The sequence below is a fragment of the Heliangelus exortis genome, chromosome 6 (assembly GCF_036169615.1).
Source record: "Heliangelus exortis chromosome 6, bHelExo1.hap1, whole genome shotgun sequence".
In the NCBI taxonomy this organism is placed as follows: Eukaryota; Metazoa; Chordata; class Aves; order Apodiformes; family Trochilidae; genus Heliangelus; species Heliangelus exortis.
Window position 1 is genome coordinate 20,150,746 of NC_092427.1, and position 17,216 is coordinate 20,167,961.

At 47.3% G+C, this 17,216-nt stretch overlaps 1 protein-coding gene and 1 non-coding gene across 10 annotated transcripts in view; both read left to right on the forward strand.

Annotated features, from left to right (window-relative positions):
* Window positions 1-7,307, forward strand: part of COL6A3 (collagen type VI alpha 3 chain) — a 63,436-nt gene extending 56,129 nt beyond the window's left edge. For 4 of the 9 annotated variants that reach the window (XM_071747069.1, XM_071747075.1, XM_071747076.1 and 1 more), the window contains 4 exons: window positions 1,104-1,283; window positions 1,391-1,444; window positions 6,406-6,576; window positions 6,778-7,307. In XM_071747069.1, the coding sequence (XP_071603170.1) occupies window positions 1,104-1,283; window positions 1,391-1,444; window positions 6,406-6,576; window positions 6,778-6,818 (446 nt within the window). In that variant the 3' untranslated portion in view covers window positions 6,819-7,307. The remainder of the gene's footprint in view (window positions 1-1,103; window positions 1,284-1,390; window positions 1,445-6,405; window positions 6,577-6,777) is intronic. The other 5 variants (XM_071747070.1, XM_071747071.1, XM_071747072.1 and 2 more) reach the window with 5 other exon arrangements.
* On the forward strand, window positions 4,049-4,121 carry TRNAK-CUU (transfer RNA lysine (anticodon CUU)). The gene has a single exon. It is a non-coding gene; the product is annotated as a tRNA-Lys (tRNA).
* Window positions 7,308-17,216: the final 9,909 nt, after the last annotated feature.

Genomic DNA, 17,216 nt, shown 5'->3' on the forward strand with positions numbered 1-17,216 from the left:
TGGGGAGCTGCTGCTGCTGCTCAGTGCACTCAGACAGCAAGAGTTGCAAAGCTGCTGCCAGGGTCTGGGTGCTCACTTTGAAAGGGATGAGCATGGCTGGTGGCACCAAGGGGCTTGGTAAGGGCCATCTAACATCTACCTTGCTGCTTATCTTATCATCCCACCCTCCCCATGCATTCCCACTCATTTAGTCCCCCTCCCTAGCTCTCATGTCCCCTCTGAAGACTTCACTTGGCTTGTCCCCACCAGGGGACATGCAGCCCCATGGCTTTGTTTAATTCCTTGTGTGCCAAGGTGTGTAGGTTCTTGTAGGTCCATCTGCCCAAGGGAAAATGGATGTGCTTGTGTGATCACTCTCTGCTTCATGGCAGACCTCTCAGTCTCAGCTCCTCTTGTCAGCAAATGTCCATGCCCCAGGATTTATGGAACCTGCAATTAGGGGGAAACATTCTCAAGAGATGCTAACCTGAAGTTTTTCAAGCCTAAAGACAGTAATCAGGGCAGGGGGGGTGGGATGAGTTGTTGGGTTGAGTCTTCTCTAATTGTACAACAGGAGAGACCCATGTGTAAACCTGATGGACCTTGGAGAAAGACACAAATTCTGCAGCAAAGCAGTTGCTACCATGCACAGCCTGTCTTTGCTAATAAAACCTCTGGCATTTGGACCCAAACTATCATTTCTGGGAAGGGAAGGAACATATGTTTAAATCCTCATCAAGCCTTAAAGTCTACCAGCTGCAGCTTGCCTTGAGAGAGAAAATAAACACACTGAATGATCAGAAGTTGCTGCCAGGACAAATGAATTTGAAAACTGGTGGGGGAAGCTGTGTGAAGGCCTGATCCTTCTTGCACCAGCAAGGTGGAAGGGGCTGCCACCATTGGGTTGGGGGACTTGGGCTTGGATGTGCAATGAAATCAACACTGGGGAGAGGCAAGCTGGAGGCTCGTGACAGTTTGCATTCAGCAAGGGAAATCACATGGCAAGGCAATGCCACCAGACCTTTACCAGCCTTTTTTTTTTTCCTTTTTATTTTCAATCTCTTTGCTTTTTCAGCTTTTAACCCTTTCAGAGTCCCTTAACCTTTGCACCTTTTGCCATGCAGATTGGCCAGACCCTTGCTTGCTGGACTTTGACATGGGCATGCAGTGCAAGGACTATCAGATTGTGTGGTTCTTTGACTACAAAAACAAGATCTGCAGCCAGGGTTGGTATGGTGGCTGTGGTGGTAATGCCAATAGATTTGAGGCTGAAGCTGAGTGCCTTAGCAAATGCTTAAAACCATGTAAGTACCATTGGGGGATTAATCCTTTTGTATTTTACTGTCAAATAATGTTTGGATCAGAGAGAAAACATCATTTTAAATCCAAACCCACACACTTTTTCCTTCAGCAGCAGCTGAGAAAGCCATGCAGCAGCCACCCCTTGAGAAAAGATTATCATCAGGTAACACCCAGAATAAAATAATAATCACCAACCAAAGCAAATCTGTTATTTCACAATGGCCATTTCACAGCTTGCATCCAGGCTTGTCCAGTATGAGATCACCAGTAGTATAGATGTGGGTTTTGTTTGCTCCTTGACATTGCTCCTACCATCTGCTTTGCATGAGCAAGTCACCTTGCATGCAAGTTGTCACACCAGGACGTGTTGTGGTTGCACAACCTGAGTGCACAGCACAGCTATATGGCACAATCACACTTCACATTTCGTGGGGACTGTGGAGTTGCTGAACTGGAGCACAGCATGGTCCCAAAGTAATTTCTGTTCTTGGTGACTGACTATTTCCACTGCTCAGCAGTGTGCCTTTGCTGAGATGCAAAGAACTGCCTGTAACCAAAACATTTGATGGAAAACGACTCCACAGGGTTTGGATCTTGTGTGCAAAAAAAGATAAAAATCAAAATTTTATATGATTGAGGGGGGAAGAAAAGAAAAAAGACTATGACCTACTCTCCTCAAAATGTTTCTGAGATTGAGGGCTTGTGTTTGCAGACCTCTTCAGGACCTGGGAAGGAAGTGGAGCTTTGCAATTATCTGTGCTGGTTCAGCAAGGGATTGGGACAGGATCTTGATTCCAGGGAAACCTTGCCTGCCCTCTCCTTCTGGTGGTGTTCCAGGGCTCTTTGCAGAGTTGGGAAGGAAACCTCAGAGTGAAGCAAGCTTTTGAAACTAATGGAAGTATTTTAATCCCTGTAGGGGCATAACAGGGTTTGAAAGGGCAGGCTAAGGACCCCTCCCACCCAGGTGTATTTTTAGGCTCCATAAATTTGACTTGGGAATTCTTCTCACTAGCAGTGGAGCAGCCTCTTCTCCTTCATGGACAGGAACAGAGGATGTCAGCTGCACCAGGGGAGGTTTAGGGAAGATGTTAGGAAACATTTTTTCACTGAGAGGACTGTCAGGCATTGGAATATGCTGCCCAGGACAGTGGTGGAGTCACCATCCCTGGAAGTATTTAATAGACATTTGGACCTGATCCTTAAGGACATGGTTTAGTAGTTAGCTTATGGTGTTGGTCAAAGGTTGGACTGGATGATCTTGGAGGTGTCTTCCAGCCTAAAATATTCTGCAATTTTGTGATGAGCATAGCTGAGGCAACCCAGGCACATTTTCCCTGTGGGATGAATTAAAAACTTGCTTTATGGTAGCTTGAACCTTCCAGAGCCAGACGCAGCTTACATCACATTTTAGTTCCCTAGTTGTTGTTCTCCATTCATTCTTTGAAATTTCTGTTTAAGCTTTAATTCACTTGCTGTGTTTTGGGCTTGAGGTATTTGGTAGGGGAGGTGGTTTCAGTTAAAATGCCATCCAGTGTTTCAGCCAAAGGAGTTACAGATGGTGTTGAAAGGTGCTCTGAAAGTGGATAGCAGCACAAACTGCCATGGGGTGGATGCTAGGGCAAACTACACTGTCATGTAACTTTTCAGCAGCTTTCCTGAAGCCAAATCTGCCTCTGAAGGGATGGTTGAACTTTCTCTGCTGGTGCTGAAGGTTGCTTCCGCCCTCAAAGGGGATGAAGGGAGGAAAGCTGGGCTGCCTGGCACCCGTTCTGCAGAAAAAAATTGTATTCTACAATAATTATACCATCAATTGAATGTTTTGATGAGTTGTTGGATTCCTAAAGTGGTGTACAGGTCTCAGGCATTCTTAAATTCCTATCTGCTGGCCTCCAGTGTTTTGGGAGGCAGGGAAGAAGGGAGCTGGACTTTGAAAAAAATAACAATATCTGAATATAAAAAGGTAAAGAGCCTGCCAAAGGCCTGGGGAAGCTTTTGGCTGTAGGAGTCCAAAAGCAAAGCTGAAATGGAAGGTCAATATTGATTTCAAAACCCAAGGAAAACTGGAGGTTTAAAAAGAAAATCCTCTTCAAAACTATGCATTTAGAGCAGGGTGATGGGCAGAAGCATCCCTTTCAGACATGGCTCCTCTCAGAAAGGACATCCCTCCAACTCCTCCTATCTAAACAGGAACCTGATGGCTCCAGCTAACCCTGCAGTGTCCATCATAACCACAGCATGGACCACTTGAGACTGGGCTCTGTGCCCACAGAGGGGCTCTGGCAGCAGCCGTTCAGTGGCTTAGGACACAGGGGGACTCCTGCACCCAGAAGAAGGGAAAAAAATACAATTAAAGCAAGAGGGCAGAGGAGGTTGACATGTTTGGCAGGCTCTGCTCTGCACACCTGTGGCTGAGGTCCAAGGTTGATGGCACTGATTTGGGCATTTTTGTGTCCATCCTGGGAGCATCCCAGCTTGGCTGCAGCATTTCTGGGCTCTGGGAGCCTCCAGCACTGGCCACAGCTTCCTGCAAAGTGAATCCTGCTGGGGCTCTCTTACTGCCTGGGGTCTGTTTTCTGCTTTCCAATGAGGATTTCACAGATAATCCTCTGTGCCCTTCTTCCCATGAAAACCTTAAAAAACTTTAGAAGGGTTCAATATACTTTTCCTTTCATCAGGTCCCCAACAAACTTGGTGGCAAATTCACCTTTTTATATATTTATATATTTACCCTTGTCACTCGGTTTAATCACTGGGCCAGTGTTAAACCGGCCGGCTAGCTCAGTCGGTAGAGCATGGGACTCTTAATCCCAGGGTCGTGGGTTCGTGCCCCACGTTGGGCGCCAATAAATCTGTCACGGTTTAACACTGGCCCGGCGATTAAACCGAGTGACAGATGCTCTCTATTAATCTCTCTCTCCTCCTTGATAAGAAAGGAGAGGGAGTAAGGGAGAGAGACTTATGGGTTGGAGGCTAAACCAATCAACTTTAATGAAACAATAATGCTATATATATATATATAAATATACAAGAGAATGAATATCAGATTCCTTCCCCCTTTCCCCCAACAATTCTCACACAAACCAAGGCTGCAGGGCAGCCCTGGGAAAGTCCAGGCTGGACACACAGGAGGCAGGAACACAGGCAGGCAAACGGACTGGAGGTGTAGGCTGGCACGGATCAGGACCACAGGCAGATGAATGGATGGGATCCTTCCAAGATGCCGGGTGAAGGCAGGCAGGCAGGCAGGCAGGCAGGCAGGCAGGCAGGCAGGCAGGCAGGCAGGCAGGCAGGCAGGCAGGCAGGCAGGGCAGCAGGCAGCCAGCCAGGGAGGCAGCCAGGAGCTTCTGCTGGTCTTTTATAGTGCTACAGGTGAGACCAATTAGCTGTTAAGGGGGGGTGGTACCCAGCACTTCTGCTGGTGATCTCAGGTGAGGCCGATCAGCTGGTAAGGGTGTGGCTCAGTCCTGGTGATCCCCCAACTCCATACCGAGGATGATGCACATGGGATGGAATACTCCATTTGAGAAACTTGCTGTCAACCTCAGCAAGTTCAACCATCTACAAGAAACTTAGAAAAATCACCTTTATCCTGGCCCAAACCAGGACAACCCTGTACCTATATATTCTGTACTGTGTTCATTTGTAAGTATGAAAGGGGCTCTGGTTTGTTGGGCCTCTGGTTCTGGTAGGATGAAACCTGGTTAAGATCTCTCAGCCCCTTGCAATTTCTTACTAATTGCTTTTTCTTATTTCTTGGAGCAGGCAGAATTATAGAAAAGTGAATACAAAATTATTTTTTACCAGCATTGAACTCTCTACTTTGGAAAATCCTGCCTCCATGTGAGTTTCTGAAGCTCACAGCTAGTTCAAGCATCTTTGCTGTCACCAAAGAGCTATTCCTGGGGGCCCCAAGTGGTGACAAGAGGACTGCAGAAGACTTGAGGCTAGTCCTTTAAGTAGCTCCATTTCTGGCACCTAAGGTTCACAAAGGTGTGATCCTAAGACAGGATTATCAGAAGATAACTTCAAGCCCTGAATTTCCTTAGCAGTGTACTTTGTATACATTAGTTTAGCTTTGCTTTTGGCAAAAAATTAATTAAAAAAAAAGAAGGTAAAAGACATTTATTTCTTAATTTACTAAAAGGCTCCTCATTGCAAATACCTCTCTAGCAAAGAGGAACTCCATGCTTTGTCTGTGTGACTCCCCCTTGACCCCATTCATTTTTTCACTGCTGGCTGTGTTACTGATTTCATTGTTTGACTGGTTACTTACAATCTTTATTCAGGCCCAAGGCTGGACACCAGCAGCTTGAAGCTGTACCACTGATAAATGGCAGCAATGAGGTTGATAGCAGAAAATTTTGGGATCTGCCTGACCCAGGGCTATGGTAACGAGGCTTTTCCAGGATAAACAGCAATAAATGATGATGATTCTGTGTGGGGCAGAGCTGGCACGAGCTGCCTCTGCATCCCTGTGTGCAAGGGGTGCCTTTTTTGTGACTTGATGGTGAACAGGTTGCTAATATCAGGGGATTTCGCTTTATTTTTAAATTTTGATTTGGCAGTTCCATTTTAACACATCCAAATACTTTGTTATTTTGTTGCCTGCTGACCAAACAAGGGATGCAGGATGCCAGGAGGCAGTGTGAGGTAGGTCTGGGAGTATCTTCACATTGAAGCTTTCTCTTTTAAGAGGAAGCCAGCGTTTTTAAAGGGAAAACGATGGCACCAATACTTTTTCCCTTGCAGCCCACCCAGTCCTCTCACAATTCTGAGACCTCCCAACTCCTTTCCTGCAAATATAGGGGATCTGCAGACTACCACTGACCTGCAGTGCTCTTCCTTCATCTCAGCATCTCTCTGCAGATGCTCAGCAGCAATGTGCATGAGGGTTTGTGGATGGGTGCTATTTCCAAAGACAGACTTCTCACTACAAACAAAGAGATGGGACTTAGTCACAGGAGACTTGCAAAGTCTCTGCTGTGGTTGCCTTTTCACACCTTGCATGCCAGTGCATGCCAGTCCTGCTCACGGGCATCACTTTGCCATGCAAATACATTCAGAGAAGCTGTGCTGCACCCAGGAGTGAGACTGCTGACTTCTTGCTCCTGCTTTTATTCACAGTCACAGATATCTGCCAGCTGCAAAAAGATGAGGGGACCTGCAGGGAATTTATGCTGAAATGGTACTACGATCCCAAGACCAAGAGCTGCGCCCGGTTCTGGTACGGTGGCTGTGGAGGCAACGAGAACAGATTTAACACACAGAAAGAATGTGAAAAAGTTTGTGTCCCTGGTAAGCAGCACCCACCTGGTGGGAAAGGGGCTGGCCAATTCCCTGGCACTCCCAGCCAGGGGCATGGCTGTCGTGGGCTTGCTTCTGGGGCTCTGGACTCCATCGCAATGAACTCCGTTCATCCTCCTTTGATAAACTTTGTGGCTTCCCATGCATGGCATAACCTCATTTATTTTCTCTTTCTCCATCAATCCCTTTCAGGTAACATCAAGCCTGGTGTGGTGACAATGATAGGAACATAGAGCCAGCACCCTGACAACATATACCTCTGAGACAGCCAGGAGCATCCACCGTTGCCACCTTACCCCTATAGAAGCTAAGGGTATTAGATGACCTTGCACTGTACTATTTCATGCTTTTCATTTCCAAGCAAACCTTGAAGAAGGTGTTTTGCTGCATGACCTATCAACATGGTGCTAAATTGTTTGTGGACTGAGTGCTACGTGTGTCCAGGTTTTATTGTATAGCTTCAACATTACCTAATATTTACCTAAGTGCAGCTGTCATTGTCTCCCAACACATCTCCAAAGTACCCTTTCATTCCAATTCCGGCAGTCTGCCTATCCAAGGCAGCATGAAAATGAGACAAAAAAAACCCTCTAATAATTTCACTACAGCTGTTAAATGCTTGCTTTTGTTGTTCTCATAACTGAGCATAACTTTACAGTGCAAATGCACTGCTGGGACCAAGGCCTCGGTTAACAAATTTTTAAATTGTGGTGTAGGATGTCCCTGGCATTCCTCTGATGTTGTATGTTTTATAAAATACAAATTAAAGAAATCTGGGAAGGGGCAGTGGTGGGAGGGAGGGGATTTTATTTTTATTGTGGATTCCATGTGAGGAAGTCTATAAAAAGATCTTTTAAATAAAATCTAATGGAGGTTTTGAGAAACTCATGTTTTTGTCTAAGCCATAGTGGGCACTAATGCAGTCATTTTCCAGGGTCTGGAAAGTACTTATTTGGAGGGAAATCCCAGTGGGGTCCTTCAGGGGAGGATGGATGTAGCAGGATATTTAGGGGAACATCACTGAGACGCTTCTGGTAACCTGGAGTTTTCCAGCTTGGAAAAAGGGTGGAAACTAGGATGTCTTGGGAGCTGGCAGTGAAATCTCCATCCTAGAGAAATTTTGATTCAGCTGGACATGGTGCAGAGTGACCTGTGCTCAGCTGCCACACTTTGGGCAGACTGTTGGACCAAGGCACTTGGAGGTCCCATCCAGCTCCCAGTGGTTTTTGTGTGTCTCCTTCACCCAGCTCCCCAGATTGCCCATCAGTGCCAAGACAACTGCCCTGGGCTGGAGATGGCAGGGACACTGCTTGGTTGGGACTGAACCAAGCCTGGGCAGCAGTGCTTGAGAACCTGTGCTGGTTATTTGGCACCCTCTCAAGTACATTACAAGGGCTTCATTAAAAAAGTGTGAATGGGTGACTTAAAAATTTATTATCATAGTTAGATCTTGCAATGTCCACATCAGCTGTCTGCCTGCCCTGCTTTTCACTGTGCATGGGGGCAGATCAAAGTGCCCCTTTTTTTCCTCTCTCACACCATACAAAAGTTGCAGTCAGGATAGAGTGACCCCATCATTCTTCCCTCTGGCCTCCCACCCCTCTGCAGCATGGGAGGGATTTTCCCAGTTCCAGGGCTGCCTCCATTTCTTGGGAAAGCTGCTTTCGAGGGCCCTTGCAGCTCTCTGGATCCGAAGGCACAGCTGGTGTTTTCAGAGCCTGCCGGGTGGAGCGGGTGGCTCGGGGAGGGGCCCCCCCATCCCCTCCCATCACTGGGGCCATGGGTGTTGGAGTTGCTTCTCCCAGGCCTTTTAAGGAAGCGCGTTATTGCTGGGCCCCCAGCCAGCAGCCACAAGTGGTTACACATGGAAGTCATCTGCAGCTGGGAGAGCATCTGCCCGAGTTGCTGCGGGACCAGACCGGGAATAAAAATAGCTCAGCATGGGCCAGCAGAGCCTCGAGCAGTATGCTCCACTCCTGGCTGCTGATGGGCAGCCCTGACATCATGCCCTGCTGCCTTTGGGGTGGCCTTTGCCAACTCCCAGCACCAATTATTAGCACTTTGGTGCTATGGGTCCAGCTGGCATTCCTCCAGTTGCCGAGCCCCACCCTGTTGGTGGAGGAGGTTTCTCTCCTAATGTGGTTTTTTTTTTTTTTTCCAGCCAAATTAGCTCTGGCTAAAGAATTCCCACCCCCTTGTGAAACCATTTCTTAACAGCATCCTAAAAGAAATACAGACACTGGATTTATGAACTCAAGACAACATTATAGATGTATGTGCTGTCATCCAGAGGACACAGTCCTCTAAGCATCACTTCTTACGCAGGCATCCCATCTACATCTTCTGATGGCTGCCAGGAGGGGATGTAGGTCTTTGTGGCAACCTTAGTGTGAAATACTTTGTGAGGAGGGCCACTGGTAAAATAAAGTCTGGTGGCTTTGCTGTCTGGAACAGAACTAGCACTGGGACTTGAAGATAAAGCATTAAATCCAAGACTCTCAGACTTCATGTGGGTGTCCCTAGACAGGGTCAACCTGACCTACATGAGCCCTGCAAAGGTTTGTCTAACCTGTTCCCAGAAAGCAATAGCCAGTCCCAAATCTCAGTTGCTGTCATTGAAACCTGGAGGGGCTTGGATGAACAGGCTGCTCTTGGATGCAAGTGAGCTACGAGTCTAGTAGTGAAACATCACAGGGTTCAACACCAGAACACAGACATTTTCAATACATATGGTACCATACAAATGAAGAGTACAGCATGGTGCAGACCATTGCAGCCAGACCCTTAAATTTAGGATAGCACCAACATCTGATGCTTGGTTAATGCTTTGCGTTTAATCATAACTTCTTGAGAAACCTTTACAAGGAGAGGCAAAGTGGCTCTCACAGATTTTATTAGCCAGTATTAAGTTTACAACATCAGTAAAAGAAGCCATACTAAATATGTAAATGTGCACACGTACCTGCAGAACTCCTTTCAGTTGAAGTGGGTTTTCCAGCAAGACCACACCAAAGCAATGCCCTACACTTTACATGCTGTCAGTGCAAGGCCAAGATTTTCAGGGAAAGGTTGTGTTTGGTACCAGGTGTTCCTGGAAATTAGGAGTATATCCAAGTTCTTCAGCATAGGTGCAGGTAAATTTGAAGTATCTGAGCCTGGAGAAAAGGACCTTCAGATAACTGAGACACAAGTGTGGGCATTTCCTCAGCCACAGGTTTCTGTGCAGCGATTGCTGGTTCAGAAAGTTCAACCTCCTGCTTCTGCTATGGGAAAAAAACATCTCCCTACCCTAAAAGCAGGAAACCTCTGGGTAGCAAGGAGATGACAAGATGAGATTTGGGGATTTGGAGGGTGCTAGATTATGTAGGTGCTTATTTGCTCTCTGCCCACATGCTACAGCTCCTGCTTGCCCAAAAGTCCCCCAGGGGCAGGGTGCTGGCTGCCAGGGAGCTGCATCTCAGAGGGAGATCACAGCAAGCAAGTGCTGGTGCTCCTACCACTGACACCAGCATCCCCAGGGCTTTCAACCCGAGACAATTTTCAGTCCACAATAATTTCTCAGCCCTTGCCACTCACCCACAGCCTCAGCCCTGCAGCCAGGCACTGCTCCCCAAATGGCAGCAGGCAGCTTGCTGGTGGTGCAGCCCTTCCCAACACAAAACCTGTGGATAAACTCTCCATAGGAGGGGAAAGAGCCCTGGGAAATGGCTGGGACTTTGCTCCATCTGTGGAGTGATTTACAAGGGAGCAGGAGCAGCCTTTCTCTCTCTGCTTAGAGCGGATCTGAACCAGATGTCCAACTTCTATCTCGAGTGTTGCAGAGACGGTGGAGCAGACAGGGCAAAGAGAAAGATGTTCCATTTCTATTGCCTGCCACTTTGCTGTCTTCCAAAGTCAGCTCCTAAAGAAAAATGAAGCCCAGCAGCCAGGAAAATTTGCTTTGGTGAACTGTATGTTTTGTTTCAACCTTTGCTGCTACAGTGACCTTGTAGAAATAAAAGTGCAGCCCCCTGTAATGACCTCACTCTGTTACTCTATTAAAATCTGATATTATAAAGATAGAACCTGGGCAGATGGTTGAAAGACTTGTATATAGAGATGGCTTTTGCTGTGATCTCCAGGAAAGTGGGGCTGGGGAAGGGCAATTATAGAGGGAATGAGGCCAAGGCACCCATCTTCTGGAAAATTTTTGCCACCCAGGGAGCAAGCGAGATGTGGGACAGAGATGGCCTCTGCCTTGTCCAGGTTCTTCCTGGGGATGAGGCATCTTCTGGCCACTTGTGATGAAAAGCTTTTGGAAGGCCCTGCTAAAGGGAAACCACACGGAGTGGTTTCACTGCCTGAGGTAAGCAATGGAAATTCCCAGAGACTCTTAGACAGGCAGGGAAATACCCAGGAATGGAATACAACTCTTGAATCCATCAAACCCAGCTGGGGTGGGTGGAAGAAGCCCTGTGTGCTGCTGGGAATCTCATCTGAGACACAAGAATCTCAATTTTAGGATATCCCAGTGGGCGAAGACCAAATAAGCTTTCATTCTTGAAAAAAGTGTAGAAAATTTTTAAGAGTATAAGCAATTAATATATATAGCCTGTAAATGGAATCTGTAAAATTGTGAGCATGGTGGGCACTGAAAAACCAGGATAAAAGTTTCTAGGGATGAAAGCAGTACTTTATTTTTTTCTGTGGTACTTGTCTCAGTCCCAGAAGCGATTAATTCTGCAGATGGTGAGGTTTCATTGCAAGTTAATGAAAAAAAAGTGTGTATTGCATTAGATTGACTGCTATATATGCAGCTTTGGAACCAACTGGACAGTTGTGGCTGCCCCTCTATGCATCCTTGTTTTGGGCTCCCCTGCCCTGCTTGATGCTTCTCCTCTGCTCCAGCCATTACAGCATAGTTTAGCTGCACATAAATCTCAGATGACAGCATTACTGCTTACTGTCTAGCAACCAAAAAGTTTAAACAAATGCCATTTGGAAAGGAGAGTTATATATGTTCCCTCAATGCTCACACTTTTTTTCCCCTGGAAATCTGTCAAATTTTGTGGCAAGCATGGTTTTCTAAGCAAAAGATGATCAGTGGTTGAAAAGAGGCATTTTTGCAGCAGGAGGATTAAATACAGGGAGCCTGACATTTCCCATCAACCCACAGCTCTGCTGCTCTCATGGCACTGCATTTTGCCCCAGCTCATTTTTTCTAAGGCTGCTAGAAAACCAGAAATTATTTTGGAAAAGCCATCAAGCTTGGCCCTCTGCTCCTGCTTGGGGTGCTGGGTCCCTGCAGGGGACTGGGCTCAGCTCTTTTATTTAATGCTGTTTCTTCTGGAGGATGGAAGGAGCCAAGGGAGAAAGGGCAGAGAGGCACCTCCAAGTGCAGCTCTGAAGCTGGACTCCTTCTGCACCAAAGGAGTGCAGAAGAGCATCTTCAGCTGATGCAGAGCAGGTTGTAAGTGTCCATCTGGGACTAAAAGCAGATTGCCCAAAGGGGAACTTAAAAATGCAAATGCTACCCTGAAAAACTGCAGTGGGCAAGCCCACAAGGTCTCTGAGAACAGTAACAACTTATTGCACTGTGGTATAACCCAGACTTAGTGCAGCTGGGGCACCTTAGCATTGGTGGTAGCCACATGAGGTGGTGTCTGCATGTTGCCCACAGCTGTAGGAAATATGTGACAATTCCTCCTGCAAGGAGAACTACAATTCCACTCACAAGGGTGGTTATTTCATGGAATAGGCCTGATCAGAGCATCTTCACAAGGCAACCTGAAAAGCCCCTTTTCCCCCTTCCCAGCAGGATAGGGTGAATCACCTGGGTTTAGCAGCCAAGTGCAAAAGCCTCCTTAGTGCTAGAAAAATTTCCGCTGTTTGGAAGAGTTCAGTGAGCCTGGTATGGAAAGCAAGTTCACACTGAAAGTGAGAGGCTAGGAGGGAAGCTGGGCATCCTGCCTGCACAGACTCAGGGATGTGGCTAACCAGCCTAAAGAGCCTGATTTGAGGGCTCCCTCCCATTTTTAGCACTTTCCCCCTAGGGAAAACGAATCGGGACAGTTTCCAAATTGGCTTGCAGCAACCCATGGCATGGGGAAGCAGTGACCATCACTGGCATGTCTCCATTTAAGACCCAAGAGGGTGTTTTCCCCCAAGTTAGGTGTCATTCAGTAGTGGTTTTAATCTCTTTAAGGTGTCCCTGGCCCATTTCACCTGTTCCATACGAAGCCCCCGGTTTGAGAACTCAGTTTTTGGTGTCTCTTGATTAGAAAGGAGCTCACTGAAAATGGCACCTAGTTTTCATTTCTCTTCTTCTGCCACTGCAAGAGGCAGCTGCTGGAATGCTGCCTCTTTATTTATTTATTTATTTATTTTATTTTGGGGAATGAAAAAGCATTTTTTGTTAGTAATCTGGAGCCAACGCATTGCATAAGTGGAGGCTGTGTTTGGCTCAGCCCTGTGCAGTGTCCCTACAGCTGTGTTCCACTGTGGGGCTGCCAAATGCTGGTAGTCACGTAAGGATGGGGAGAACATCCCCTCTTCCATATTTTCTTTGACAGCCTGTTTCCATGAACTCAATTCTTTCCTGCAGGGGGCTCGAGCACATTCCACCCAATTCTGTGCTGCCCACAGGTGCTCATGGTCCCAGCTCCTCTACTTGAAGCCATGGGCTCAAACATTTTCCCAGAGGAGTTTCCCTCTATAGGGGCAGCTCCTCACCATGGATAGGTTTGCGAAGCCTTCCTCACTACCCCTGGGTGCAGCTGTGCATCCCACGGGGTTCTTCCAGGCATATGACAAACTCCATGTGGTGAGTTTCTTGTATGGAAGAAGCTGGCACAAGAGGTGGCAGCCAAGTGCCACCAAAAACCAGGACTGCCAATGAGCTTTCATCATCCTTTCACTCCTTTGGCATTTCTCAGCCATGCAAGGGAATCTTCTCCCAAGGAATGGGTGATAAACAAGAGGAAATGGCCTCAGAAGGTTTGGATTGGACGTTAGGAAGTATTTCTTCCCTGAAAGGGTTGTCAGGCCCTAGCACAGGCTGCCCAGGGCAGTAGTGGAGTCCCCATCCCTGGAGGGATTTTAAAGCGCTGTAGATGTGGTGCTGAGGGACATGGTGTGGTGGTGGCCTTGGCAGTTAATGATTGGACTTGTTGATCTTAAAGGTCTTTTCCAACCAAAATTATTCTATTTTTCCATAACCTGAATGTCTGGAAGCTTGGGAGAACATCTCCTGCAATTCAGGGAGCAGTGCGCATTGTCAGGGTTGGCTGAAGCCAAATGTGGAGAGGTTCAAGACCCACTTGCAAGTCTCCAGCCTGCCAGAAGCACAAAAGTATTTGAGTCTATCTACAAGTCTGGTTTCACAGGTGTTGAATAACCCCTGCTCACAATAACCCAGGTGCAGATGGGAGAGGATGAGTTGAGAGGATTGGTTTCTACAGAGAAGTCTTCTCCCAAACTGCTGCCCCCTCCTCCTCCTCATCTCCCTACATGTCTGTCTACACCAGAAGTCACAGGAATTTCCACTGCACTGCTCTCAGGAAATGTCTGCATTTTTCACAGATGTATCTGCAAAGGGACATCTATTGCACAAGAGGGTCAAAGTGCGGGGGAAGGGAGAGTCCAGAAAGGCAAAGAAAAAGACAAAAAATCCCAAGCAACAATTCCACTTGGAAAAAGCAGTCAGAAGTTTGACGCATATCCAAACCACTGCTCTGGAAATCAAGCTGAAAAATCCTGTGACATCAGGCTCTCTCTGGAGGTCACTGTTATTTCCCAGTTGTAAAGCCCTTGGAATGTCACTAGTGGCCCATGGTGGACTTTGGAAGAGCTGGAAAGATGACGCCACGGTGCCCAAGGAGGATCTTCCAGCCAGCTTCCCAGTGAACACCATGGCATGAATCCTCAGTCCAGTGCTGGAGAGCACAAAACACTGGGAATTCTCCATGGGTCGTGAATTGGTTCTGAAGGTCCAACTCAAGGAAGCTGAACATGTCGAGGGTTGAACAAAGAAGGAGAGGGCATCTTCCAGGCTTCCTCCTGGTCACATCTTTACCTCAAAGAGTTCCCAACACTCTTTGGGCAAAAAGGCAGCTACTTTTTTTAGAGTATATTGAAATAACAGCAGAACAGGTTTGTACTGCACAGAGATGAGGATAGCAGGGAGGTCTTGCAGATGTGGAACAAGAGGTGCAGAAGGGAGATGGCTGAGGGGAATGGGGGCTGAGAAGGTCTTTTCTTTACCTGTCTTTACATGCACATTCCTGTGCAGCAGCACCTTTGTGCCTGAAACAATATCCCTGACAATCAAATGAGTGCAATTTCCATTCTTTAAAACAAGCTCACACTTATTCCAAGATGCGCTGCTGAAAGTTTATGGATATTACAGAAAGCCATTGCAAATGGACTGAGATGCTTATCCTAATAGAGACAGTTCAAGCCCAAATTGATCACTGATCACATTCCCTATGAATAACACCTGATTGTCTTATCTTAGGTGTTGTTAACAGGAAAAAAGTAATCAAACATTAAAATGTACAAGAGAAGTTTGTCCAGCCTGCTCAGCAGCTGCAGGGTGATAGATGCACCATGAGTGTGAGTGACAGGATGGAAATTGTGGAGAACACAACCAGCCCAGAAAGCATTAAGCCTTGATGCCACAGGAGGTGCAGCTTTTGTGATGTTAACCATACTCTCCACAAACTGTTATGCTAGTGACCAATCCCCCTGCTCCTCTGAAATGCTCAGCACCTCCTGCAAACTTCTGGGACCCTTGTTGCCCACTGCCATCCCTGGGAGTCACAGTGGCTCGGCTGCCTCAGACCTTGGTGGCCAGGAGGTCTTTTTTAAATGCAAGAAGCCACCCGGTTCCTCTCAGGTTGGATTTCTTTTTTTTTTTTTTTTTTTTAATTGTTGGTGGGGAGAGAGTCTTTGTGGAGGAATGGTTGTTTGCACAGTTAAAAAGAAGCTGATAGAGGAGTGAGCACTCTGGGGAGCAGCCAGGCCAGTCCCAGCACACCAGAGCTGTAGCAAGACGAACCTCTTTTAGGGCACGGTGCTCCAAGGTCCAACCAGGTGCTCCAGCAGAAACTCACGAATAGTGCTCTGAGTCTATTGCCCTCAGGACTGACCAGCCTGGGTCTGTGCTATTGCTCCAAAAGCAGCCAGCCTCCTCCCTGGCTTCCTCAGGAGTGAGCTGGGCCTGTGCTTCAAGCCTCACCTTTTATTGGCCCCCCAGTCCTGCTCATGTGCAGTAGGGGCCCGTCCTGATCAGGCACAGGTGGGCTTAACACAAGCTCATGCCCACTGCCTGGCAATTAGTGGCACCTGGTTGCCTCATTTCACTACACAGAGCAATTCCCTTGCCTGGGGTCCTCCCTGCTCACCCATCTCCCAGCCCACCCAACCTTCCCTCCAGCTGCTCCCATCACTTCCCTAAGCTGGTGACTTCATGGCATCTTGTTGCCATCCCCCTGGCAGAAGCTGGGGGGCAGGTTACGTGGCACTCAGCATCCTCCTGCAGGCTCCATTCCCTGGCAGTGGAGGGGCTGAGGCGGGTCCTAGGGCCCTGGGGTTTTTTTGGAGGGCAACCACCATGCCAAAAGCAGCTTTTGCTTGGGTGGCAAAGCATTTTGGGGGCTTTTTGTTTGTAGCCAATGGCTTTGTATATTTTTGTCATAGAGACAATTGAGGTAGTTATTCTCTGGAAAGGGTCAAAGGTTTACAAGGCAGCACTGAAAGTCCATGATCATCATCTCCTCACAGTACAGAGAAAGTGAAGTCTTGTTGGAGGAGGAACTTTGTTTAAAATGAAAAATATTTTATGACCCTTTCTTTCAAGGGCAGGTGCTGCTGGAGGCTCACTACCAAATCCCTACTACATCCTTACAGCTTCTGCAGACTGACTTTTTGGAGGGGAAAGGGCAGCAGCAAACCCCTAGCCTGTTTTCTCCACAGTCAGTATCTGGTCTTTGTAGGGCTCTTGGCCTCTGGGGAAGCTTTTAGGTGTCCAAACGCTGAGAAACAGATGAGTGCTTGGGAGGGATGAAAACTCCTTGCAGCCCAGGTGCAGCCAATGCAGACCCAGATGGATTCAGACCCCCCTAAATCATGACCCTCCCTATCCAGCACCCCAAGGACACCCACGAGATGCACCTTTCTCCAAGGCAGCCCTAGGTTACTTCTCTTTGAAAAGAGAAAAACATATGAGGCTGTTGGAACTCCAAGTGGTCCAATGGCTACCATTCGTTTTATCCAGAAGTCTCTCTTCCTGGACAGAAGCTGCCTTTGGGAAGCTATTTGCAATAATTACATGTGGTCTTTTTATTCTTTTAACTCACAGAGTGCTCCTACCATGCTGGTCATTAAGCACTAAGTGAGCTTTGACATAGTCCCACACTGCAGCCCTACCAACGTGGCTAATCCTCAGAAAAAGGTAAAAATAAGACAATAACTCATTGAGCACTCTGAGCCCTTGGCTTTGATAATTTCCAGAAACTCAGGGGTTGCTATCAGCTGATCCAAGGCAGAATTTCAAATATTTTCCTCCAAGTAGTATCTTTTTCCTATAACTCATTTACACAGTTTTCTGCAGAAAGCTTTACCATGGCTGCTCGTGTTTTACAGGGATGGCC